This window comes from Equus caballus, chromosome 15, assembly GCF_041296265.1.
Source record: "Equus caballus isolate H_3958 breed thoroughbred chromosome 15, TB-T2T, whole genome shotgun sequence".
Lineage (NCBI taxonomy): Eukaryota > Metazoa > Chordata > Mammalia > Perissodactyla > Equidae > Equus > Equus caballus.
The window spans coordinates 80467966-80495712 of NC_091698.1; the positions used below are offsets into that span (position 1 = coordinate 80467966).

At 34.2% G+C, this 27747-nt stretch overlaps 1 protein-coding gene across 4 annotated transcripts in view; it reads left to right on the top strand.

Moving 5' to 3' along the window:
• Nucleotides 1-27747, top strand: part of MEMO1 (mediator of cell motility 1) — a 119453-nt gene that overhangs the window by 85568 nt on the left and 6138 nt on the right. For 2 of the 4 annotated variants that reach the window (XR_011426506.1, XR_011426505.1), the window contains 3 exons: nucleotides 13791-13933; nucleotides 18711-19010; nucleotides 21977-22053. Coding sequence is in view for 2 of the 4 variants with exons in the window: in XM_023619279.2 (XP_023475047.1) it covers nucleotides 13791-13933; nucleotides 21977-22053 (220 nt within the window). In the remaining 2 variants the exon portion in view is untranslated. The remainder of the gene's footprint in view (nucleotides 1-13790; nucleotides 13934-18710; nucleotides 19011-21976; nucleotides 22054-27747) is intronic. The other 2 variants (XM_023619279.2, XM_070236528.1) reach the window with 1 other exon arrangement.

Genomic DNA, 27747 nt, shown 5'->3' on the forward strand with positions numbered 1-27747 from the left:
ACACCTTGTAGGTTTTCTGTATATCAGATTATAAGTGCACTCTATTAAACAAAAGTCACATCCACAGTTCTTTCTGAGACAGACTCTTTCTATTTTGGATCCCAAGTTAGGGTCCTGTAAGTTTCTTAGAAGCCCTTTTGCCTACCTGACAGAGTATGCAAGCATTGTCTTAAATCTTATTGAGGTCTTAAGAAAGGGTCTTATGGATGTGTTTTTAATTTGATGATTGTGAGCCTATGTTTTATTTGCAGCACTCTGGATATGATCTTTGTCCTCATGCTGTTTCTTTGATAATCTTTTGCTATTTATAGAGGCTAGTGATAAGAAACAGTTATTTTCTAATAAAGCAACTCCTGGTTAGAAGTATTTCCCTTAAATTCTGCCTGTAATTCTATAGCTCACGTTTTTCTTCTTGTACCTTTTCAGACTTGGTTATAAAGAAGCCATTGACACTTTGACTATTTTGCCTGGAAATCTTCTTAGCTAGATCTACAGGTTCACTAGGTATATTTTTAATCTTTTAAGTTACTTCATGTGACAATTATGCTAATTGTCTGCCAGTATATAATGTGGGTCACCCTTCTTCTAGCCTCCTATAGCAGTTTCCTTACTGCTCTTCCAGTTTCCAGTCTACTTGTTGCCCTTTCAGTTTCTGTTTGCCTGTATGTCCCAAAAGTTAGTATTGTATGTTTTAGGTTTCAGTTACAATAATACCCTTTCGAAGTACCATGTTTTGTCTCAGTTATCTATTGCAGCATGACAGATCACGTCAAAGTGCCTGTGTTTTTGCTTATGATTCTGTGAGCTAGAAATTTGGTCAGGAGTGAGTGGCAACAACTCGTCTCTATTTCATCTTCTGCCAGTAATGGTTGACTTTGGCTGAAGGCTTCAAGATGCCCTCACTTCCTATCTGGGGCTATGATGTTGGTTGTCTACTCAGGCACCTTAGTTCTCATCTTGGTGCTGTTTCCACCTGTTGTCACTCAGCCTTCAGAGCCTCTCTCTCCACATGTCCCCCTCCAGCAGGATAGCCTCGGGCTGTCATGAAGTACATGGCAGTTCAAGGCAGCAAGAAAGCAAAAGTAGAAACTTTAGGCCTCTTAATATCTAGGCTTGGAACTGGCACAGTGTCACTTATGCCACAATCTACTTGTCAAAGCAAGTTCTAAAGCTAGGTTCAAGGGGAGGGAGAAATAGACTCTACTTTTGATGGGAGGAGTGGCAATGAGCATTCAGAGGTGGGAGGAACTTTTAGTGATTGTATTTGGAGACAGCCTACCATAGTACTACTGCAGTTAAGTACCTTTTTGGATGATAGTTCCCTAATCTGTTCCCTGCCAGAGAGCAGCTGGTCTACTCTGTATCTTCTGTACGCAGCACAGTACCTAGTACACAAAAGGATTTCAATAATTAATTGTCGAATGACTTAATAATGATCTTCCCATTTTCAGTACTTTTATTAAATATTTTTTCCAAAAATGAGGTCAAATGTTCTTTTTTATTAATTGCTTTTCATATCACGAATGTATTTCCATGTCATTTTTGTACTCCTTTTTATCGGGTATACATAGAGCTTTCTAGTATATGTCTATGTAATACTTTAATCAATTGAACATTTAATTTTTAAACTTTTCCCTCATTTTTGCTGTTATAAATAATCTGGGTGTTTTTTTAAAAAAATTATGGTATTATTTATAATTTTGTGTGTTATTTTAAGCAGATTTAAAAAAATGATGTTCTTTAGAGCTTTTTTAAAAAAATGAGTAGGATAAAGGAAAAAACATAAAATGACCCATGATCCCTTTGCCCAGTTCACCCTATTGACATTAAAAAAATACATGTACATGATTAGAAAATGTAAACAGCATCAAGAACTACAAAATGGACAGTGAACGCCTGCTTCCCCTCAATCAGTCTTTACTGACAATAAAAATTATTATGCATATAACACATATGTATGCATATATACTTGTGTATATATATGATTTATACATATATGTATTTGTGTAGATTAAAACATGTAAACACGAGATCATATGTACTTTATTCTGATCCTTTTTTCCCATATATTTACTATTAAAATTCATAATTTTTACTGTTGTATATAATTGCATTTGAGAGAGTTGTTAGGATATGTAGAAATCATCTATCTTGAAAAAATGAGTTGACTCTTAAAATCAACAGCATTAGATTCCAACTCTTCTTTTTCTGTACATTTTACTCTATGCCGTTTACCTTTCCTCCCCTTTACTGCTTTCTCTGTATCATCCCCATTCACTCTTTGTTTTCAGTTTAAAATTTTCATTTTCTTTTGGGGTAGTTTACATACAGTAAAAGTACTCTTTAGGGCATAGAATTCTGTAAGTATTGACAAATGCAGAATCATATATAGAATGGTTCCTTTCCCACAGTTTCACTGCTTTTTGTTCAGAAAAATGTGCAGAGTAAATAGGACGCTTTAGTAACTTTGAAAGTGTTTAACTGAGACATATGGCACTGTAAAACATTTATGTTCACCGTAAAAATATCATCTTAGCCGTATAATACTTTGTGTTACTGCCAGTGTTTTGAAACATGGACAACTGGAAAGCATAGTACAATGTAATTTAAATGTTTCATCTTCTGCTTTAGGTTCCAGCCAATGTTACAAATTGGTCGTGGTTAGGATTGGAAATCTCTTCGAGTACTTAGACTGTTATAAAAAAAATATTGATTTTTGTATAGTTTACCCAGATAATTAAACCTAAGTCTTGTGATTCTTATGTTTATCCATATTGATTATATTTTTGAGTTCCCTATCTGAGTGAGGATACTACTATCAGATGCCCTTGTATGGTATTAAATAGTATTAACTAAACAATTTTTCCTGTTCTTAATATCTTGCATTAGTGTGGTACGTTTGTTATAATTGATGAACCAATATTCACACATTATTATGATTAACTAAAGTTCACAGTTTAATTAGGGTTCACTCTTTGTGTTATATAGTTTATATGTTTTGCCAAATGCCTAATGTCATATTGTCAACCATTATAGTACTATACAGAGTAGTTTCTCTGCCCTAAAAATCCCCTGTGCTCTACCTATCCATCCCTTCCCCCTGTTCCATCTCCCCCATCCCGTGGTAACCACTCATCTTTTGCTGTCTCCATAGTCATATAGTTTCTGGAATGTTATGTTCTTGGGATCGTATAGTATGTAGCCTTCAGGTTGGCTTCTTTAACTTAGTGATATTCTTTCAAGATTCTTCCATGTCTTTTTATGGCTTGATAGCTTATTTCTCTTTATTGTTGAATAATATTCCACTTTATGGATGTATCATAGTTTAGGCATTCACCTATTAAAGGATTATTGATATAGTTGGATTAATATCTACCATATTTGTTACTGTTTTCTATTCATTGCCCTTTTATTTCTTTTTTATCTTCCCATATATTTCTTCCTTCTTTAGTTTTAACTGAGCGTTTTATATGATTCCATTTTTTCCCCTCTCCTAGCATATCAATTATGCTTCTTTTTTTTAACTTTTTTTAGGGATTGCCCTAAAGTTTATAGTGTATGTTTGCAACTATTGCAAGTATACTTTCAAATAACACTATACTGCTTCGCAGGTAGTGCTAGTACCTTTTAACAGAATATTCCCAATTTCTCTTTCCTGTCCTTTATAACACTACTGTCTTTCATAAGCTATAATTACCAAACACATCATTGCTATTATGATTTTGAGCAAATGGTTATCTGTTAGATCAGTTACGAATAAGAAAAATAAAATGAAATAAACTAAAGATGTTATTTTTACCTTCATTTATTCCTTCTCGAACTTATAACCTTTTCTAACTAACAGATCTTCTACAGATCTGAGTTTCTTAACCGTATCATTTTCCTTTTCTCTAAAGGACTTTTTACCAGTTTATAGCTCTGATTTTATTATATTATTTAAAACTTGCTATTTCGGATTGGAAAAAGGATCTCTTTTCCTTTGCCTTTACCACCTCTTCAGGAATATGTGAGAGACTCCTTTTCTGATGTTTCTTTTAATCACGAATTAAGAATAATGTTTTTTATATATAGGGAATAATTAAGTAGGGCTAGTAAAGAAAACTCATTTTGACCCCCAAATGGTAATTTCCCCCCTTTATGTTTTACTAGTTAATTTACGTAAAAATTTGATTTTTTTTTTTATGCTTGGGAAAGATTAGCTCTGAGCTAACATCTCTTGCCAGTCTTCCTCTACTTTACATGCGGGTTGCGGCCGTAGCATGGCTAATGAGTGGTGTATGTCGGTGCCTGGGATCTGAATCCATGAACCCGTGCTGCTGAAGTGGAGTGAGCTGAACTTCACCATTATGCCATGGGGTCACCCCCAAAATTTGATTGTTTTTAAGATGATATTTACCCTCAAAATTTAAAAATTTTGGTGTATATAAATAAATTTAATATAATTCAAAAATGTAGTAAGTGCAATTGAATAGTTTGTGGGAACAGAAAAAAGGGATGTGGGAGCAAAAAGATAATAGCTGAGTTAGGGGAGCACAGAGAAGGCTTCATGTTGGAGATGGTATTTGAGTGGGCTTTGAAGATGCCTGTAATTTTCACAGAATGGGGCAGAATGTTTTTGTGGGGATGAGTACTGGAAATACAAAGTATATTTAGGAGTAGGAAGGCCCAGGGCTTATTTAAAGAACAGAAAACTATTTGACTTAGCTTATGGGACTTGGAAAAGGTTTGAGTAGTTTTTGAGGTCTTGTCTGTAGATGTTTTTTGTTTAATCAGCATAGTTAGAAAAGTTTTTTCATATATATGCATGTTGTTAGTTTGATATTCTCCTACCACTTCCTATTATACCTTATCTAACTTTTCACACATATATGGTATCAACCTGGGACTGGAGGCATTTGAATAGGTAACCTGTAGAGACATAGAGTAAGAGGGGCAAGATTAGGAAGTTGGAACAGTAGACTGGGACCAGATTATGGAGGGCATTGAATATCATTTAAAGATGTTTGTATTTTATTCCATGATTGGTATAGAGCTAGTAAAAGTTCCTCAGCCAAATGAGGGAGGTGATTAGAACTTGACTATAAGAATATTGCTCCTTGATGATGTGGTGATATACTGTGAAGGATGGATTAGAGTTGGAAGACATTGATAGAAATAGTAAAGAAATCATGGGGGCTTTGAACTAAGATTGTGGTGGATGGGGTAGTAGACTGAGTCAATTATGGGAAACATTTAAAGGTTAGAATCAAAAGAACTTGTCAATGTTTCTATGTAGGGGAAGTAACAAGATTTTAAGAGAATGCAAAAGTTTAACACCTTGTTAGTATGCCCTTATCAGAGCTGGTAAAGTCAGAAATAGATCTAAGTTTAAGAAAACGTAGGGCGTGGAAATGTTGGCTTGTTTCTAACAAAATACTGGTATTTCTCTATAATTCTGACAGCAAACTTGGACAATTTATGATAGGATTGTTTTGGTTCAAATGGTTGAGTTTCCAAAACAGAGTTTAGTAGGCTCTTAAGTACCTGAAATATGCCCACCCTTGTAAAACATTTCTTATCAGTAGTCCTGCTCGAATGGAAATTTAGAAAGATATAACCTTTGAAATTAATTTTGATAATCTTATTAGATTCACTTAACTGGATGAAACAATAAAACTTATAATGACTGAAATGTTCACTTTAGTTGTCATTGACAGCTAGCTTACCTTCTCTCTTTTCCCTCTCTCCTCCCCCTTCCCCAATTCTTTGGCTCTCCTTGGTGTTTTCTGTATCTTTTTTGTTTGTTCTTTCTTACAGTGAGTCACAGTATTCTGCATAAAGTATGAATTTATGTCCCTGTAGTCTGAGGGTGAATTTGATCAAGAGGAAAAGATGAGAAAAATTCTTCCTTATAGGGCTCCCTAAAATTGTAGTTATCCTTCCTTTATGTCATTTTGCCTTTAACACCTGTTTCGAGGGCTCCACAACCAGCCTCACATTTGAAGACTCACTAGAAGGACTCATAGTTGTATTCATGACTATGATTTATTAGAAAAGATATGATATACACAGTAGGACTAGCAAGGGAAAAAGACACGTCAGGCTGAATCTAGAGGAATCCAGGTGCAGGCTTCCAACATTTTCCCTCCCATAGGGGTGGGCTAAATAGAATGTGCTTCCTCCAGCAGTATGACACGTATGCACTATTTCTGGTTACGGAAGCCTGCTTTAAGATTCAAAATTCAGGATTTTTGTTGGAGTCTGGTTGTGTAGACACCCTCTGCTCTGTGGCTATAGCTACTGGTATTCCAGACTCCCAGAAAGAGAGCAGGTGTTCGCCATAATAACATTGTTTTAAACAATCTAGGTAAGCTGGTACGGTGTCCCAAGTGGGTAAAACAGCCTTAATCAACGTGAAGAACATTGTAAAAGCCAAGTTCCCAGATGTCAGCCAAGGGCCAGTCTTTACAAGCAGGCCCTTCTAAAGATTGCAGCAACAGACCTGCTATGTTAACTCTTCTGCAAAATTCCCATTCCTCTTTTCCAATTCTAGGCGGCCATATTGTCATTCCAACTTTCTGAATTTTTGACTTGCTTAAATGCCATGCTACCCCTTAGTATAGCTTAGGTTTGTACCAGATCTTAAGATTATACTTTCCTTTCTGATCGTGGCCTCAATAAAGGTCTTAAGATATTAGAAATGGCCAGAGAAAAGTAAGGTCTACTCTTGTATAGACTAACTGTTATACATGAACATTGATTGCCTTTCCGTATTACCTTTACATCAGGAAGAGAGCATTTTTTGGAATTACAGAACATGGAGATTCTCTGGAATAATAGGTAAAAATTCTTTTTTTGGTCATAATGGAACAATTTCAATTTCTGTGACCATGAGAGGGATGAACAAGAGGTAGCATAAGACATTTGAGAAGATTGGAATGTATTTTATTTTTTATCAGAGTGAAGATTTTTTGTATTTATCTACATATGTTTTGTCCTCTTTTTTTCTCCTGTAATATTTTCTGTCTAAAAGAAGAGAGGAGAATAAATCATATAGTGCTATTATTGTGGCAACAGTCTCAGCATTGTAGGGATAGGGATAATTTTCCTTGTGACTGGCTTAGTTATGATTTGTTTAATTCTCACCTTGATAAGCTCTGGTTTGCTTCTGAAATCTTTGGGAAATTGGAAGAATTTTTATAGAAGAGAAAATTCTCATATTCATCAGTGTTGTTCAGGGGAGAAATATCCAAATTAATGCCAGAGGAACAATAAGCAAGTAACTATTTGTATACAGTATTTCATCTAGTTTAAAATGTCATCAGTTTTAAGATTTCAATTGTTTATGTACCACTAATCAAGTAAAAACAGTCAATTAAATAATACTTTCTTATCACTTAGAATATTTATATTAGAATTCACAGTTTTTTTCTTGTGATGAAGACTTTTAGTATCTACTCTTAGCAACTTTCAAATATGCAATACAGTATTATTACTGTGGAATTAACTATGGAACTACATTAACTGTAGAATTCACATTTTTATACTAGAATTTAAACTTTCATGCTCTGTACCATTAAGATCATTGGTGATCAATGATCTTAATGGTGATAGAGTGACATTGTTTTTGTTTTTGTTTTTTTGCTGAGGACGATTTGCCCTGAGCTAACATCTGTTGTCAACCTTCCTCCGTTTTTGCTTGACGGAGATTAGCCCTGTGCTAACAATGGGCCAGTCTTCCTCTATTTTGTGTGTGGGTCAGTGCCATAGCATGGCTGACGAATGGTATAGGTCTGTGTCCGGGATCCGAACCTGTGAACCTAGGCTGCTGAAGTGGAGCATGCCGAACTTAACCACTATGCCATGGGGCCGGCCCCAATATTGTTTGTTTGTTTTGGTGAGGAAGATTAATCCTGAGCTAACATCTATTGCCAGTCTTCCTCTTTTTGCTTGAGGAAGATTGTCCCTGAGCTAACGTCTGTGCCAGTCTTTTGTTTTGTATGTGGGACACCTCTACAGCATGGCTTGATGAGTGGTGTGTACGTCTGTGTCTGGGATCTGAACCTGTGAACCCTGGGCCACCGAAGTGGAGCATGTGAACTTAATCACAACGCGACCAGGCTAGCCCCCGATAGTGTTTGTTTTTAAAGAGAGTGCTCCACTGTTCGTTCTGGGATTTCAGTTTATTTTAATCTGTTACACATTTGGATATATTAATTTTCTGCAGCATGGTTTAAGATATAGGGCAGAAAAAGAAGGAATAAAACTTTATTCTGTGTTACTAAAGTGCTCACAAGAGCCTTGTAAGTATTACTAGCTCCATTTTTACTGATGACGAAATTGAGACTTAGGATAGTTTTAAGTCACCTGCTGCAGGCAGCACAGCTTGCAAGTGGCAAAGATATATTTACTGAAGTATGATTTATATCCTATAAAATTCATCCATGTAAGAGTACGACTCAATGATTTTTAGTAAATTTATAGAGTTGTGCAACCATTCTCACAGTCTGGTTTTAGAACATTTTCATCACCCAGAAAAGAAACCTTGTGTCCATTTTAGGACAGTTCTTCCATTCTCAACCTCAGGAAACCATTTGTCTGCTTCTCCTCTAGAGATTTGCATTTTCTGGAAATTTCATATAAATGGAATCTTATAAAATGGAGTCTTTTGACTCTGTCCTTATTCACTTAGCATACTGTTTTTGAGGTTCATCCACGTTCTAGCATCTATCAGTAATTCATTCCTTTTTATTGCCAAATAGTTATTCCATTATATGAATATACCACATTTTGTTTATCCATTCACTAGTTAATGGACATTTGGATCATTTCCACTTTTGGCTATTAGGAATGATGTTATAAACAAGTCTTGTCAAGTCTTTATGTGAACATATGTTTTCATTTCTCTTGAATAGGTACTTAGGAATGGAATTGCTGGGTCGTATGATAAGTCTATGTTTTAACTCTTTCAGAAACTGCGAAACTGTTTTCCAAAGTGACGGCACCATTTTCTATTTCAGGAGCAATGAGACTTCCAGTTTCTTCACCCTCTGGCCAATACCTATTATTGTCAATGTTTTTGATTGCAACTAATGTGTAGTGTCACCTCATTATGGTATTAATTTGAATCTCTCCAGTGACTCATGATGTCATTATTTGTCGTTTGTGTATCTTCTTTTGTGAAATATCTATTCATGTATTTTGCCCAGGTTTTCTTTTAATTTGATAATTTGTCTTTTTACTGAGTTGTAAGAGATTTTATGTATTCTGGATACAAGTTCTTTATTCAAATATATGATTCACAAAGTTTTTCTCCCATTATCACTTGTCTTTTCATTTTCTTAACGACGTCTGTTGAAGAGCAAATGTTTTTGATAAATTTTTATAATTTTTTTGTTTATAATTTTTTTCTTACATGGATTTCACTTTTGGTATCATATTTAAGAAATCTTTGCCTACTCTAGGGTCACAGAGATTTTCTCTTCTGGAACAGGAGTCAGCAAACTACACCTTGCAGAGCACATCAGGCCCACAACTCATTATTGTACATGTTTTATTGGAGTGTAGTCACACCCACTTATTTACATATTGTCTTTGGCTACTTTTTCTTTACAGTGACAACTGAGGAGTTGCTATAGAGATTGTATGGCCCAGAAAACCTATTATATTAATTTATGGCCCCTTTGAAAAAATGTTTGCTGACCTCTGTTCTAGAAGTGTTACTTACAATTTTAGCTCTTACAGTTATTCTCTGATCCAGTTTGAATTATCTTTTGTGTGTGGTATGAGGTAAAGGTCTAAGTTCACTTTTTTTCATATGGCTATGCAATTATCCTAGTACCATTTGTTAAAAAGACTATCCTGGGCCAGCCCCACTTCCCTAGTGGTTAAGTTAAGCACACTCCACTTCAGTGGCCTGGGTTCGGTTCCCGGGTGTGGACCTACACTGCTCTGTTGGTGGCCATGCAGTGCTGGCAGCCCACATACTAAAAAACAGAGGAAGATTGGCGTGGATATTAGCTCAGGGTGAATCTTCCTCAGCAAAAACCAACCAAACAAACAAACAAACAAACCAACCCCCAAAAAACAGAAAAGAAAAGACTATCCTGTAAGTAATAAGTCGTTTTTCTTTTGCTGCTTTCAAGATTTTCTCCTTGCCCTTGGTTTTCATCAGTTTCGTTGTGGTGTATCTAGGTGAGAATCTCTTCATGCTTATCCTGCTTTTGGGTTGTTGAGTTTCTTGGATCTGTAGATTAATATTTCTCATGAAATTTGGAAAGTTTTCAGCCATTATTTCTCCTAATATTTTTACTGTAGCTTCTCTGGGACTCTCATTATATGCATCCTGGTATGTTTGATGTTGTCTACACAATGCTCTGTTCATTTTTTCAATCTTGTTTTCTCTGTTCTTCAGATTGGATAATTTATTTTATCTTTAATTTCACTGATTCTTTATGTAATATCGAATCTGCTCTTGGGACCATCTAGTGAATTTTTCATTTTAGTTACTAATACTTTTCAACTCTAAAATTTCCATTTGGTTCTTTTTAATACTTTGCATTTCTTTGTTGATATTTACTATTTGTTTACTCATTGTCATCATACACACACACACACGCATGTGGTTTAACTTCTTTAAGCATGGTTTCCTTTATTTCTTTGAACGTATTTATAATTGTTTTGAAGTCTTTGTCTGCTTACTTCACTGTCTGGTCCTACTTGAATACACCTTCTCCTGGCTACTTTCTTTTTTTCTGAGACTGAGTCACAGTTTCCTGTTTCTTTGGCTCATAATTTTTTCTTGAAACTAGACTTTTTCCGTAGTATATTATAGCAACTTGATTCTGACTTTATTAATTTTTTCTTGTAGTGATGGTGGTGGTTGATTGATTGATTCATCCATTTTTTTAAAGTAACTTTCGTGGACTCTATCTGCAAAATCTCTCTACTGTGTGTGGCTACTGATGTATTTCCTTAGCTTTTAAGAAATTCTTGTTTATATTTTTCACCTTGGCTTTGTGGAGTTCGCCTTTGTGTCTGCATTGCTTAGTGCTTAGGTAATGATTAGTTGGAGGTTGCACTTGAACACTTTGAGCCAGTAAGGCTCTCCCTCTCTGCTGGTGGTGTGTGTTTTGGGAAGCACATTCAAAGATCAGGCCATTTTCAAGTTTGCCTCCTTTACTTTCTATTGGGTCTTCTCTGGTCTTTCTGTGCATGCATACAGATTTCCAGTTAGCGAATGATGCGTGAGAGCTTGGTTTCTCTCAGGTCTCCACTTTCTCTGTGTCCTTGCTCTAACCCTTCAAATCAGCTGGCATTTTCAGGGAGCTTGGGACCTTATGGATCTCCCCTGCATATATGTGCTATCTCCTAGTCAGCCATGGCTGTGTGGAGGTCATCAATCCTCTCTTCAGAATATGTGGATTTACCAAGTCCCGCTATGGCTCTTTCCTCTCCAGGATCTCCCTCTTAACTACTCCCTGAGGTAAGTCCTCAGGTTTGCAGCTTACCTTGGACAGTAATCTCAGGCTATGAGAGCTGCAGGCTTTTCTGTTTCTTGATGGGTGTGGTTTTCTGCTCTTTGCTCCAAATCAAAGTCAAGCCTCTTAAGCAGTGAAGCTGCTGGTTTTCACAGCCAGCTTCACCTTGCTGGAACTATCATGTTGGTGGAGCAGGGGAGAGGGATGGAAACAGCTCCTGGTAAGATGCCATAGTTCTACTGTTCTTCCCAAGAAGTTCTATTTCTCGTGAATAAACTCTTCTCGTTGTGTTTTTTGGCTTTGCTTGATTTCTAGAGCACAAAACGGTTGTTTCTGACAGTTTTATAATTGTCTTTGAGGGCCAGATTTTGTATTCCTTCACTAGGGAAGACCAACTTTGCAACTTGGATTCTAAAACCTAGAAATATTGCATTTCAAAGCCAAATGCTCTTTTCTCTAATTCATGCTTTGTGAGGATAGAGAGCAATAAGTAATTTTTTTTTTAAGAGAAATAACAAAGAGAGGTGGATGGATGAATCTTGAGCCAAAGCTTCAATTTCTAAGTAGAGTGACACTTTTACCTCTGTATAGGTACATTTGCAAGCTCAAAGTGAGGTTAATCAAATAGTTTGGTGGCTCTTGAGGAAAGTAGACATGTATTATTTCTTCAGAGTCAGCCAACTATTGTTGACAAAGTATTTTTCCTGTAGTATTTGCTTTTTAACAGTTTCACGAAATAGATATTGTCATTAAGATCATTTTACAGATACAGAAATAAATTTTTAGGTTAGTGACTTACCTGTGCCTTCAACATTGGTATAAGATAGAGATAGTACTTGAACCCATTTCTTCTGACTTCTTGTTTTTTACATTCTATAACTACTTCCCTACTATGTCATAATTACTTGCAGACTCTTTGATGATCTTTGCATATTTGTTTATGTAGGTAGTACTTGAAGTTAGAACAGTTCATAACAATCTTCTTGAATTTTTACTAGAGCTCAAATTCTTTTCTTTCAAATGGTAATCACTCTTAATTTATTGAAGAGCCCCTATTCATTCATGCAGTTGTTAAGCAAACTGGTATGAGTCAGAGAAAGAGATATCCCTGGCAGCTTCCTCTGCCAGCTTCCTCTTTTTTTCTTACTCCATAGATGCAGATTCTGCCCAAGAAGCCCCTGCATTGCAGAGGGACTGGAGATCTGTATGATCTGTTTATTTCGCAATTGACAAGGGTAAGGGGGCCTTTATGGGGGAGGCGCTTGGGTGCCCTAAATTTAGCTTTTACAAAGCTGGGCTAACATTTATTTTGGAAATACTTAAACTTAGTGTTTTTAAAAACCCGTTTATGAATTCTGTTTGTCCTACATCAGTTAAGTTTCAGATTATCATATTAAAAAGCATTTATTATAATGGTTTTTTTTTAAAGTCCTGTCAGAACAAGTCAGACAGACATGATTCATGCTTCTAAAATTCCGAATCTGGGATCATTTAGAATATAAATAATATTGAATATATGTAAGTAAAATTTCACTAGAATGAAATTTTAAAAAGTTTTGGATTAATGTCTATTTCTGTAGCCCGTCATAGTTATTCTTTATTAATCTGCTCTGTTCCTTTTCCATAAATCTGTCAATCTGTAGAGTGAAAAAGGGACTTGTGGATATGCCATAAACATTGTGGGTGGGCGTGGTGTCTTTTTCTGACTGCTAGAAATTAATACCTACTTCCTTGAATTCTGCGTCCACCCTAGATACCAGTGAAATTTGAGTTTATCTTCAGACTGTTCTGTATCTGTTTATTAGTATAGGTGTAGGGTACAGTTGGTGAATCTTATGAGAGCCAAGATTAAGTTTTGTAGGTCTCATTTGTCAGGTTTGTAGAACAAGTGTCAGAAATGGTGGTATTTATAATAGGATAGGATTAAAATAGGTGAGGAAGAGTTTAATGCTCTTTTAAAATTGCAGAAGGACTGGGCAGATGATTGTAGCTTTGATGAATAGTTGAGAAAACTTGACTTGGTGATGATCTGATGGGCTTATTTTATTTTTGACAATATTATACGTGGTAGTAAAATAGCTTTTGTTTAACCTAAAGAAATATTGTATGTTTCTGTAACTTTAAATAGATATTTTTAGTGTTCTGTGCCTCTCATATTTTTAAATGGTCTTCTTTAAACATTTAATTTATAGATTTTAAGAATTCAACAATATTATGTGTATTGTCCTTACCGCTATTAATAAATGTTCCAATTTTTAGTACCAACACATTGGAAAACTTTTTATTCTTATACTTCTTAAATGACTTTTTTTTTTTTCTGTTTTCTTTAAGCCATAAGGATGAGTTTACCATTATTCCTGTACTGGTTGGAGCTCTGAGTGAGTCAAAAGAACAGGAATTCGGAAAACTCTTCAGTAAATATCTAGCGGATCCTAGTAATCTCTTTGTGGTTTCTTCTGATTTCTGCCATTGGGGTAAGTTCTAGATTTTAACATATCATGGTAGATATTACATACTTGTGGTTAAAGATATCTTTTCATTCTAAGCTCTAATTTTCAGTTCTTTATCACTTTCCTTGGAAGGTTTTACTTTTAGCAGTAATGTTTAAAAGTGAGTAAAAGTCTTTTGGTCATTTAAAAGGATCAGATTATAACAGTGGATTATGGATACATTTCCAAAGGCGACTGGTATAATTGGATTCACACTGTGAGGGCATCCTTGCTTAGATACTTACATTAGTGGGAGTTAAGATCTTGTAACCCCATTTCCAGGTAGAGTTTATGGTAGATTCTGTGAAATTAGTTTTTGGTGAATAAAACAAATGTTCTTCTTTAGAAGGTAGAAGAGCACTGTGTGCTATGCTAGTCCTTTTCCATATTTCCTTTTTTGTAATTAGTCTTTTTTTCTTTCTTTTTTTGCTTTGGTGCTTAATTTTTCCCTATAGTTGCCATCAGTTTAGAGCTTCCCTCCAAAGATTGTAACATGTTGGCTGTTAGCACTGTGGTCTTCATTGGTAATGGTTTATAAGGGTAAGAACTCTTATGTGATTTTTGTTATTATTATGAATTAAAAGAATAAGCTTCACAGTGAATAGATCATAAAGGAAGTGAGACATTTGTGGATGCCTCTTTTAGTAAATTTTTCTTTTCATATTCCTTGCATACAATTTGCTCTCATTTATCCATTACTGTTCTAGAATATTTCTGGATCCTATTCCTTTTAGGACATCTCTTTGACTCATTTATTCATCCATTTAAGGATGCCAGTATCTGTTCATTTTCCAGTTATTTCTTTGGTTATAAAGAAAGCATAAGGCACAAGACCAGGATTTTAAGATAGAGTGCTTAGAATGGCAAGAAAAACATCCTCAGTGAGGATAGGGAGCCCTGGCTTTTACATGTCTTACCCGTTGATTGCCAGAGTTGATTCAATATTTATCTGGCCTGGTTAGGCTGGTATCTTCTTCTCTTACCTCACACTTGAGATTTCAGTTCAAGAGAACCATTCTCCCCAATAGTATAGATAAGTATGTTTGTTTAAGGGACTAGTTTCTCAATTGGAGCTCATTGTCCTCCCAGGGGGCATTTGGAAATGCTGGGGACATTTTTGGTCAATACAACTGGGGTGGGGGTGGAAGGTGGGGTTGCTATTGATATCTAGTGAGTAGAGTCCAGAGAAGCCGCTAAATAAACATCCGACAATGCACAAGGCAACCCCCACATCAAAGAATTATTCTGCCCAAAGTGTCAATAGAGCTGAGGTTGGGAAGCCCTGGGTCAGGGTGCAGGTGGCTGCACAATCTTGACACACTCCCTAAGAAGTTTTCAGGGTTCTTTAGTAACAAATTCTGTTGGCTGGTTGGTTTGCTCCCTTTGGTAGGAGTTATGTTTCATGGATGTAAGTATTATAAGTATATTACTTAGATCTGAGGGCTAGGTAGAAGCTTAAAAAGAGTTATTGTCTTGGGAATTCTGAAGTTTAATAATAATTGATCTTAGAAACTGAGGAGTAACATTATTGAAAAAAGGGCTATTTTCCTTAGTATTGTGAATTTACATTGGTAATAAAGCATGTCCATATGTTTTAGAAATTAAAAATTCTTGAAGCATATGCCCCCTCCCTCTTCATTTTTAAGGCTGTTATGAATCACTGTAAATCACTTTATGACTTCAATAATTAGTTCCCATGATATTGTTATTCAGAGTCTAAGCTCTTCCTCTAGGTTGGGACCGTGTGCAACCACAACATCAAATAAAACATCAGTAGATGCCTTAATAGTGCTCTTTTCTGTGGAATCATCCTTTTTGAATTAATGAATTCTAAAGCAAACAAACCCTAGTCCACTACTATATTTAAGTACAGTATTGAGAGAGAAAAATAAATTTTGTTTTACATTCTACCTAGATTCTCAGAAAATTATTTTAGGCCATTTGATCTCCTGAGTTCTGGAAAATTTTGGTATTTAAATTGTAAGGTAGAATATTCTGGTGATAATTACAAAGAAGGACTCAAAATTTCCAAAGGTTAATAAATGTTAGCTATGGGAATTATCCAGAGACTGAAACATATTTATATTTACATTTGGTGGTTAAATAATAGAGCTGTTCCAAATATTTGGTTTTTTTTAGTGTCACTATCACTAACAATACTCACTAAGTGCTTACTTCGTACTTATGGAAAGCTCTGTACTAATTCTTATTAGGAGATTTGATGAAGGTTTGAGGCTAAGTGGAAGATATTGCATGGATACTATTCCAAAATTGGAGTCTCCTTTCTACAAGAGTAATAATACCTGTCATTCTTGTAAAGTAAGATTCGTTTTCTATTTTACATGCCTATTGAAGTAATATGAATCATTGGCTAATTATGGGTTAAACTGTCTTTACTTAGAAATTCTTTCATATTTCTCGAATTCATTCTCTAATGGCATTGATCATCTTTTCTAAATTAATGAGTGCTGTATTCCCATCTCAAAAGTCCAGCTTTTCCTTATGAACATAATGCTTAGTGGTTTCTTCTTCTTTTTTTTAAAGAGACTGTACGGATTGATTTTGTCATACCAGAGTAATGCCAACACTGAATTCTAAATCATTTCACAAGAAGGATTCCATTCCTCAAGTACTCAGAGACCTTAAAAGTTTCACTGAGTTAGGCTTTTAACACACTCCACATATCTAAACAGCTGATTTTTGAAGAAAAATCACTTAATTGAGTATGGTACAGTTGACAAATCTCTCAGATACGTACAGTGGAATTTTTTCGGTTTTTGTTGAATGATATGTTAGAATACTGGCAGTGATGACATTTTCCACTTATAGTTGTTGTTTCTCTTTATTCTTTTTGTCCAGCTTCTGTGAAAAATAAAGTGAGAAACTTGGTGATAGAGACAGTGGGGAAGACCTATACGTATTTGGAGGGGTTTTGCCTCATTGACGTTTTTTGTTAGCCAATGTCCATTACAAGAATGACTTTTTTTAAAAAAAAGTATTTTGCTTTAAAGGTTTTCATCTTTCAGATCCCATTTGACTTTTATTTAGACTTGAAAGAGACATTAGAGAAATAAAACTTGGAAGTTTTTTTTTGAATGAGACAAGCCAAGGGATAGTTGGGAACATAGATTCTATTATGCCCCTTCTTTCTGTCCCCTGGTTTGAATTCCCCTCAAAAACCCTGCATTTCAGTTCCTGCCTTTTATCTTATCATTAGTCTTTAAACATATGAAAATACATTAATCGGCTCAATAGGTTGGTGTTTCCCTGGTAACATTCATAATGATCCCACCTCATTTCACCTGTCCTGCTACTATCAAGAATAGTGGCATAAATAAAAGGACATTTGCTGCTAGTATTATTGTGGTTAGGTAATGTCGTCCCCTTACTTTGTGTACTTAAGTTCCACATCCTGTAGGATGGCTCCATATAAGAGAATTTTGTCTGGACCTGTTTAGTTTTTCTAATTACCAAAATTTTCATAAGTTTCATTTTTGTTCTTCTCTATATTTACATATTTAATATTTCTGTTTTCCTGACCTCCCTGAAATTTACATTTCCAAATTTAGATTATTGACTGCTTTCATTAACGTAATTTTCATTTAACTTCTAAAAAGTTTCTAAATGAAACTGGATCTAACAGTATTTGATTCTTTAAAAGTGGATTCATGCATCTATTTGGTTTTCCTTTTATGGTGGTTTTAAGTGCAAATCAATTTCAATAAAGTTACTTGGTAAATGTTATGTTATTTTGTTAAAATATGAATAAGGTTCACTACAGTCACTTTAGCAATTTTGGATTTTATCTATAAACTTACATTCGTCTAGGTTTACATAATTTTTTTTCATAAGTATATACCACTTATTAAAAGTGGTGTTCCCCTAAATATTTATGAAGTTTATGTCTTTATTCAGAGTTCTAGTTTAATATATATTAACAAGTGATTATTCATGCATACTCTTCTTCCTTTCTGTTGTTAGTCTCTTGGGTATGAGGGTGTTAGTATTTTCTAAATACTTAAGTTGGTTTGAGTGTAAGTTAGCTAATTCCTGAAATAGGTCTTATTCAAGCCTTCATATTTGTCTTCTCAAATATTTGTACATACTGATTTCACATGTTTAGATTTTTGGTCTTTTGTAAGTTTGAGAGAAGGCTGAAACTTTCACATTATAACTAAGACTTCAGAATGAGAGGACCGTAGTATTTTGCTTATAAAAATGATTATTTGATGCTATTTAGATAATATTTCCTTTATGAAATATATTTTTCTTCTGTAGGGATTTCGATTCTGAATGTCCTCAGTTTAGGTCCTTAGTGTAGAATGGCCTATTACTCTCTCACAGGTTGTTGTGAGGTTTAACTCAAATATTTGAAAATGTTTCAACATATAAAATGATTAAGTGAATGTATAACAGTACAGTTTTTACTGGACATATGTCTGAAAGTCTGTCGTACAGTCTGTCGACTGATCTTTTGGGGGCTTTATAGATCCATTTTCCAAGCTCATTGTTTATTTCTGCAATCCAGTGTATAGCTTAATGTTGAGGTATTTAATATTTTTTTACTGTTTGGTTTTGAGGTACTTAAAAGTAGTGTTGGTTCTTGTACCATTCATTGTTATGTTCGTCCTCATTAGTTGATTGTTGTATGTTAAACAGACATCCCTGGAGCTTATTCTCCACACTCTGTGAATCCACTCATTAAAATCACCAGTCACCTTTGGAGATGGGAAAATTACTTACCTGTATTTCTTTTTCTCAGAAAGCGTGCTCTGGAATGGATTCACAAATGAGCTACCCTCCTTCCCTCAAAGAGTAAGGTTTCTGCTTTACAGGATTTTTTTCTTGGGTTATTTTTCCTCTCATCTTTTGAATTTGAAAAGAACTGAGGGAAGGCACCTGAAGAAACTACTGACATACTCACTAGGGGAGTTCCAAAGCTTGCGCTGCCCCTAGGGGCAGTGTCAATGGCTCTTAAAGCTAGAAAGCTCATACTTGGAGTTGAAACAGGGGCTCAAAGAATCCATTTTCCCAGTGTACCTTCTGAAAGGATAAGTTTCAGGTAAGTAATTTTCTCTTATTATGTGATATGCTTTATTCATACTTATAAAAAGTACACAAGTCCAATTCTCCAGGTACATAGGCAACTCTATTTGTTCAGTTTAGATGCATAAGCTTTACTGAATGTTAGAAATGTTGTAAAACAAAATATATCTGCTCATGAGGTACATGAAATCATAATGTAAATCAACAATAAATAATTAAAGGTGCATTTCCGATCAGTGTATGTGCTAGTGTCATTTCTTTCTTACAGATAAAATCTTGATAAACTTAATTTTTTGGTAATTAGAAACAAAAAGAGATCTTTTGAACTCAAATTCCAAGCAATGTTTAAGTAAAGTTAGTTACATACAGGCTAAGATGATGGCAACTATTTATTTCAAATTAGATGCTTTCTAATGTATATTGCTTTCTATATGTATATTGACCAGAATGAATTACTTAATTTTTAAATATCTGTACAATTTTTAAAAATTATCATGAGACAGTTTGAGCTGTTAGATTTTTTCAGTGTAGTACCTATATGTAGTGTGGATTTAGCTTCCTAACTGATATATTCTTTAGAGCTCATCAGATATTTCTACTCAGTTCTTCAGCTACTAAATGTGAGGTGGTTACTAAAGAGTAGCAAAAAGTAGATAGCAAAATATTGAACATTTGCTCATTGATTTTCCATGCATTTTATCATTCTCATTAAATCACATGTTGATTTAGTATTTTAAAGTATTTCAAACATTCTATGTATGTTTTTCTTACTTTAAAAGTAGTGTTTAAGTAAAAGTTACATTGAAAATGGTCCATATGAACAAGACAGCATTTTAAAATATAGTTACACTTTTTAATTATGATTAAGGCAAGTTAGACCAACTTCAACTGTTTGAAACAGCAGCTCTGAATTTGGAAATAAACAGAAAAGGGTTTTGAGTAGCCAATGGCTATCACAGAGTACATGCATTTTTCTTTGCACCTGAGAGTAGCAGTCTTCAGCTAAGACAGTTATATCCCAGTCACAAGGATTGTTGAAGATAAAACTAATAGCTATCTCCAGAAGCAAGAAAAAGAGAATGCATTAGTATAAACCTGCAGCTATTCTGGTTCAAAGAATACTCATCTTGATTTCTTCCAAGGATATTACTCTTACTACAGTGACGATGAGACAGAATTTTCTTGTCTAAGATTATTTAATTGTTCATTCATTTCACAAAAGATTTTGGGCAGCTTTATCAAAAGAACTTTGAAATAGTAGAAATTTAGTACCAATGAATTGAATCAGTAAGTTATTGTGACAGGCTTTAGATTTGGCTTTGTGCCTTCTGACAGCCACCTAGCAAAGAGGAAAAATATGGTCGATATGTAGTTCTCATTATTAGGTAGGAGGAAATACATTCTTTAAAGAAAAACAAAGCTAAACCTAACTCTAAATTTTGAAAGAAATGTCTGATGAATTATTTAATATAGGGCATTGAGTCATATATTGTCACTGTCTGAGAATTTTTTTAGTGCAAGGACTGTAATGGATCTCATAGTTATGGCAACATGCAGTAATCTTCAATGTTAACAAAGAAGGTTTTATATTTGGAAAGTAGATATTGTCTCAGAACTCTGTTGCTTGATTCTAGCATATCTGGAATTGTAAGATGCCATATTGATTTAATAATGGCTCTTGGGGGAGAATAAGAACTGCTACATTGATACATATTAATGTATGTGAAAGTTAAGGAAATATGATATATTGTAGAAAGGTGACCATCAAAGATGGTCAGCATCAACAAGTAAAATGTTAAGAATTGTGATGTGTGGGTTTTTTCAAAATAGGTTAAAAGGGCTTTTAAATTTCACACTGCTCATTATTTATAAGATGATAGTTTTTAGTAAAAAACCAGAAGACTTAAAAATCATAATTATCTAGCCAAAGAAACCCATCTCCTCAGGTGTGAGGATAATAATTGGATATGTGAACATTGCTCTGAAAATGAAGCACAAGACACATAGTGTGTGCGTACTTGATTGGTGTAGTCATTGATACGTTTAGAAATGCATTTTGGTGACTCTCAAAATAAGGAAATAAAAAAGTAATGAGTTCTTAGAAATAAAGGCATCTTTGCAATATAGGTTTAGATGTATCTGGAATAGAACGTAATCAGTTGAATAACAATCCAAAATCAGTTTTGATTATGTTTAACTTTGGTTTTCATATGACTATAGTAGGAAGCAAAATTTATTTCCTGAGCCTTTGTTTTCTGTCTTCTTTTTAATCTTCTTCCGTTTTACCCTCTCTGTTCTTTGGAGAACAGCTACACATTGAATGTTCTGTGCTTGTACCCTTAGTGTGATTTTATTGTTAGAGTAGGATTATTTAATTATATTTATCTTTTTGTGCACTCTATTTTAAGGCACTTGTATTGATTCTTTTCCAAGTAGAGAAGTTTGAAAAATGAGATAAATTTTTTTATCGAGGTCATAAAAATCACGCAAGCCACTTGTATCTCTTACCTACACTTTTTTTTCTGTAATAGAGATAAAATCTTTGCATTTGTACAGCAAAAGCTAAGCTTTCATTGATTTGTTACATTGAGATAGTTTCCTTAAATCATATTTTCTTAAATCATATTTTCTTGAATCATATTCTTTGGGTTTACTTTCCATTATAGACTGATATAATATGTTTAACAATGCTTCTAACTTTTAAGCTGTTTTGTTTCCTTAGTTTTTTGTATTGCTTGTGACTTTAAGGTTCTACAATGCAATAGATTTAACATCATAAAACACTGGTGATATATCATTTCTTTATTACCTTCCCAAATGTGCCTTTTATTTTTATGTATAAGGGCTCTTGGGAATGATTCTCTCAGAGGCGTAAGCTGTGCTTTGCCTTCCATGAGAACTGAAAGTATTTGGTAAGCGCTTGCTTTCTTTTTAGCTTCTAATTTTTCCCTATTTTATTTTGTACATGATATTTGTTTCAAGGTCAAAGGTTCCGTTACAGTTACTATGATGAATCCCAGGGGGAGATTTATAGATCCATTGAACATCTAGATAAAATGGTAAGTCTTTCAGGTGTGGGGTTTTAATGCTCTAAGGTTTTTTCTTTAATTTCAGATTAGTGATTCAAGACTTAATATGTTGAAATATACAATGGACTAGTAATTCTTTCCCTATCTTTAACTAAATGTGCAAAATATAGTTTGTGATCATATGAATATTAATTATAAATATAATCCCTGTTCTATTAGTAGAAATTTCCTTCATCTTTATTTGATTAATGAGACTAAGAATAATTAGATATGAACTTTAGATACTATTTAGAGGAGTGTCTTAGTTTAAGGGACTACAGATTACTAATGCCATTACTTACTGTTAAGCAGAAACAACCGTAGCAAATTCTTAGTTTATTTTATTATTTAATTCCATTTTTTGGCCATTTGGATTTTTCTTAAATGGAATTTCAATTTGTTGTTTTAAATATAGAATTTTAAATATGATTGTATTCTTACCTAGCTCCGGAGTACAGTGGACATTGATCCGTTGTCATTTTCCTTGAAGTAGTATGGTAGTCATAGTGTTTCTTTTAATATTAAAAAGTCATATAAATCATTTTGGTATCTACTCATAAGCAGAATATTAAATCTAGCAGATATAGCTCTAACTTGTTCTGACCTTCAACAGATCGTTTCAGTTTTGTAGTCCTCGATTTGTCGTCTTTAAGACGAAAGACTTGGAGTAGATGATCTCTAAATTGTCTTTAAACCCTGTCAGCCTTTAAACTTCTGTCTGTGATCTGTTAAAATCAGCTTTACCACTGTATGAAAAGCTTTATGCATATGTTTTAGTGCAAGAATATTTAGTCTAAAGTAGATAAAACATTTTAGTAAGGAATCTGGATCTGAAACTATAGGTAGATTATATCGCATAGTAGTGTATTTTATTAAAAGTCAAATGGAATGAATGAAAATTTAGTTACTTAGGAGATTTTATCATATGTAAATTTACCTTGTTACTTTAAATCCAGTTATGGCCTAATACTTTTACCTTCAGAATTTTGTTTGGATTTTAATCTACTACTTTTCTTTTGACTTCATGATATTGTCATTTCAGTCGTTTAATTCTTTTCTGGTTTTTAGTTCTTATTTTCCTGAGGTTTAGTTCTCAGTTGCCTCAGAAAACTTTTCTGATTCTATCATCATTTATTTTCTTCATATTGCAAATGGTTAATGGGTGTCTACTGTGTGTCTGGTACTGTGTGAAGTATTGAAGACATTAAGAAGAGAATACATGGTCTCTGGCTTAATGGAACTTACAGTCTATTTATTGAACAGACTTAGAAAGAAGCTCTTACAATATAGAGATGTAAGAGATATTTAGGAGGTAGTGTGGATGCACTGGTCTCTTACTGTTCTGTGAAAATGCCACATTTGTGCCTACCTTAGGGCTTTTGCCCTTTTTTCACTTGACTGTCTTACTTCCCTTATGGCTTTGCTCAGCTTTCACCTTCCCAGTGAGGCCTATTGACCATTCTATTTAATTTTGCGTCCTACGCTCCACCTTTTCAGCATTCCCAATCCACCTTACCCTGCTCCACTTTTTCTTCCAACAAACTAAATATTTTACTTATTTGTTACAGTTTTGTTAGTCAGAATATTTGTTTTGTTCACTGATGTGTGCAAAGTGCTTGAAGTAGTGATTAGAACATAAGTAGGTGCTCAATAAATGTTTCTCAAATGAATGAATTGGTGAATATAATCTTCCAATATACATAATTAAATTAAGTGAATACCTTAACAGTCGTATCTGAAAGAAATAAAAAGAAAGTAATTTATAATAGATTACTATATATTTAGTAATGTAAATGCCCAAGCACAACTATTTTGGAAGACACAATGAAGTAGTTAGATGCTTACACCTACTGTCATTAGTATAACAGCTACAAATACAAACTTAAACAGTTATTTTATATTTGTGACTCACATTACTAAGTTACATCCTGGGTGACTTGATTTTCCAAAAAGTAAACAATTCTTAGTAAAATTGTAAACTAAACAAAGCACGGTCTGCCCTCACTTTATATGATAGATCCATTCCCTGGGAAATCTACTGTATACTAAAATCATGCAAAACTTCTTTGTTTTTCTATGCAAAATGGAGTTTGGGTATAGATAATTGTAAGGGGATTTTTTCACCTCCATGGACATATGAAGGTATTATGGGATGAGAACAATTCTTTGTGTGTGGAACTGTCCTCTGTTACAGGACAATCAGCATCCCTGGACTTCATTCACTAATCCTCCAATAGCATCTTCTAATTATTGGGACAACCCAAAAATGTGCCCACGATTTTCCATTATGCTCCCATGGTGAACGATTGTTCCATGACCTTACCTTACTTTTTCTTGTTAGTACTTATTACTATGTGACTTATCGTTTGTTGATTTGTTTGCTGATAATCTCCCCTATTAGAATATAAGCTTCACGGGATCAGGATCTCTGAGCATTTTGTCTCAGCCTGTCAGTGGGTACTCAATGTATATATTTGTTGAATGAATCAATGGATGAATGGATGGCAGAGTGGTGAGAAATGAAGCTAGAGAAACTAGAACAGGCTTTTCAAAGGATATTAAATAGGAAAGTGTTAAAATCAGATTGTATTTGAACAGATCATATAGCTACAGTGTAGCAAATTGGTTGCAGGGAGGCCAGAGGACAAATGAGTAGACCAGTTTGGTAATCCAGGTGAGAAACGGTAATTTAGACAATGGATGGGGTGGTGGTGGTGGAAGAGAGGGACAGAGTGGATGCATTCAGTATATTTAAGAGACAAATTGATGATAGGACTTGGAGATTGATTGAACTTGTGGGGGAAGGAAGTATCAAGGATGACTCCTAAATATTTGGCTTATGCTGCTGGTTGAGTGTTGGTACTATTCACTTAGGTCAGAAGCACAAGAAGATAGGACCAGGAAGGGAGATCATAAATCCTATTAGCGATACATTATGTTTGCTGTTGCCTTTAAGGCATCCAAGTGGCTATGTCAATTAGGCAGGCATTTGGATTTTCATTTCACCAATTATTTTTTAGTGCGTTTACAGTCCGAGGCACTGGTGGAGATATGACAGTAAACAAGCATACTTGCTCTCATAGAAATTTTCTTTTAATGGGAGGAGATGTACATTTTTTTTTAAGGTAAGGATGTATTTAAATCAGTTTCCACTAGTGATGTGTGCTATACAGAAAATGTTAAAAGGGTTTTGAAATAATAAATGATTCAAGGCTGCTTTAGATTGAGTGATTGGAGAAAGACTTTCCTGAGGAGGAACATTAAACTGAGATACAAATGATAAGAAGGAGCAAACCAAGTAAAGATCAGAGAGGAGAGCATTCTTCCCTCTGCCAGTGCAAACACCTAAGATGGAAAAGAGGCTGGTGTGTTAGAAGAAAAGAAAAAAGGCCAGTATTGCAGGGAGTATAGTAGGTAAGGGTGAGAGTGTAGAAGCTGTGCTAAGAGAAGTAGGCAGGGATCAGATAATGGAGGGCTTTTTATTCCAGGGTAAGATATTTATGTAAGTACAATGGGAAGTGAAATGATGTAATTTACATTATTTTAAAGGTCACTCAGGCGGTTGTATAGGGTCAGGAGTGGTAACGATGGGCATTGGCAATAGTTTAGAGGAGAGATGATAGTAACTTGGACTGGAATGGTATTAGAAATGGAAAGAATTTGATAGATTTAAGATCTCTTTCAGAATAGTTAACAGGGCTTTGCTAATGGATTGACTGTATTGGTTGGAGCTCAGAGAAGAGGTCTGGAGTGAGTTTGGGAGTTCTCAACATGTAAATGATAATTAAAGCCAGGGTAGAGATGAGTTTGTCTGCTGTAGTAATCCTCAACCCTGTTTTTACAACCGAAATCACCTGTGGAACTTTTCCAAAGTAGATTTGCCCATACTCGCCCCTAGAGATCCCCTTTCAGTGGTGTGGAAAGAGTCCCAACATCTTTATTCCTAAATTAACTTTGTAAGTGAATTTGAACTGGCCCACACTGACTCATGATCTGTTGAAGTAGAACAAAATTTCTTATCTTCTGTCTCCCTGTTTTCTATTCAGCTCTTTAAATCATTTGTGAACTTTTATCAGGCAGTATTTAATTTTGCAAATGTCAGAACTTGTGAATCAGTGAGTTGATGCTTTTGGCACAAGGGAGATGTTTTCCCCCAAATGTTGGTTTGCCTGGTGCTCTGAAGTCACTGAACATCACTGAGAATTCCTTTGGAATTCTCTAGAATTGTGGTCATATTTAAATACTTTAATATTTGTTACTCTGTGTATGTGTTATGTATAAACATCCATACTTAACAGTTCTTTCAGCCTTTCTTCTAACTCTCTGTTTTTAGCTTATATTTATTAAGCGGACTAGCTGTCTTTATTTTCCTTGATGTTCCTGATCAATTAAATAGATAGACCTTGGTTTCTTACTTTGAGGCAGAGTAAAAAGAGCAACATTTACACATTCTCATGATTCTCATAACTTCTCCTGAAATTGCTACCTTTTCTGCTAGCTTTTTTGAAACTAGAAATTTTTGTTCAAAAAATATAAGTAACACCAGTAAGCTTTAAGTTGACTTCTAAATCTGCATATCATTTACCTTACTTTAGATGTCCAAAATTACCAGAGTGTAACTTTCAAAATTTTATTGAAATAGCCTGGAATACCATTTTTGAATAAATATTGGGTATTTGCTTCATATTAATATGCTTGAATTTAATATTTGATAATAACATTTGACTTGGAGTTGATTTTTGTGGTCCATTTATTGAAACATTTATATTTATATATAGAATTTTTAAATGGCTCATAAGTGTTCTGTTTTTTTATTGGCATGCTGTTAATTCAAGTTATGTCAACTGTGGGAGTTAGAATAAATGGATTAAAATAATAAGAATGGTTAGCTCTATACTTATACTCATGTATATATGTTTTATACATATATGTCTATATGTGCACTCAGGCAGACTCTTATAATGTATTTACTTAATTGATTTGTATAACTAAACGGTGAATATCTCTCTATATATTCCTTTTCTAAAGTGTTATTTTATGCTATAAATAATTTCATTCGTTTGAGAACCAATTTCTTAGTTTCTATATGCAATCATTTCAGAGCAAGTATAATTGGATGGTTCTCTATATAACTATTGCAAGAATATTAGCAAATTTGAATTGTAATATATAATTATACATTTTGAAAGCTTGATTGAGTGAAATTATTTTTAAGTATAAAATTTTAGATTTAATATGTTCAAAATTAGTGTGTTATTAAGTTTTTGGTCCTTTTTTTGTTATCAGAAAAGTCTTATAATAAAATGCAGTTGTTAACATACTAGAAAATAAGTAAAAGTGTTTCTAGATTCCGAAAGCAAAAGAAAAATAGCTATTCTTCTTACTGCAAAATATTTATGCCTTTAGCATTTGAATATCTTGGAAATTAATTATGTGGAAAAAAAAGACATAAAGAAAGAAAAATATATAGGAAAACAAACTGGATCTTCCAAAGGTTCTCATTGGGGAAAAAATAAGTAACTATTTGTAGATGTAGATTCTGGAAGTCTTATATTATCATCAGCTGCTGACCATGTTTTTTGGTAGTTAGTACTCTGCAATTTTAGTAATTACGGTGACCAAAGCAGAACATATTTTAAGACATTGATTTTTGTGAACTTGTTAGATTACATACTTGAAACATTA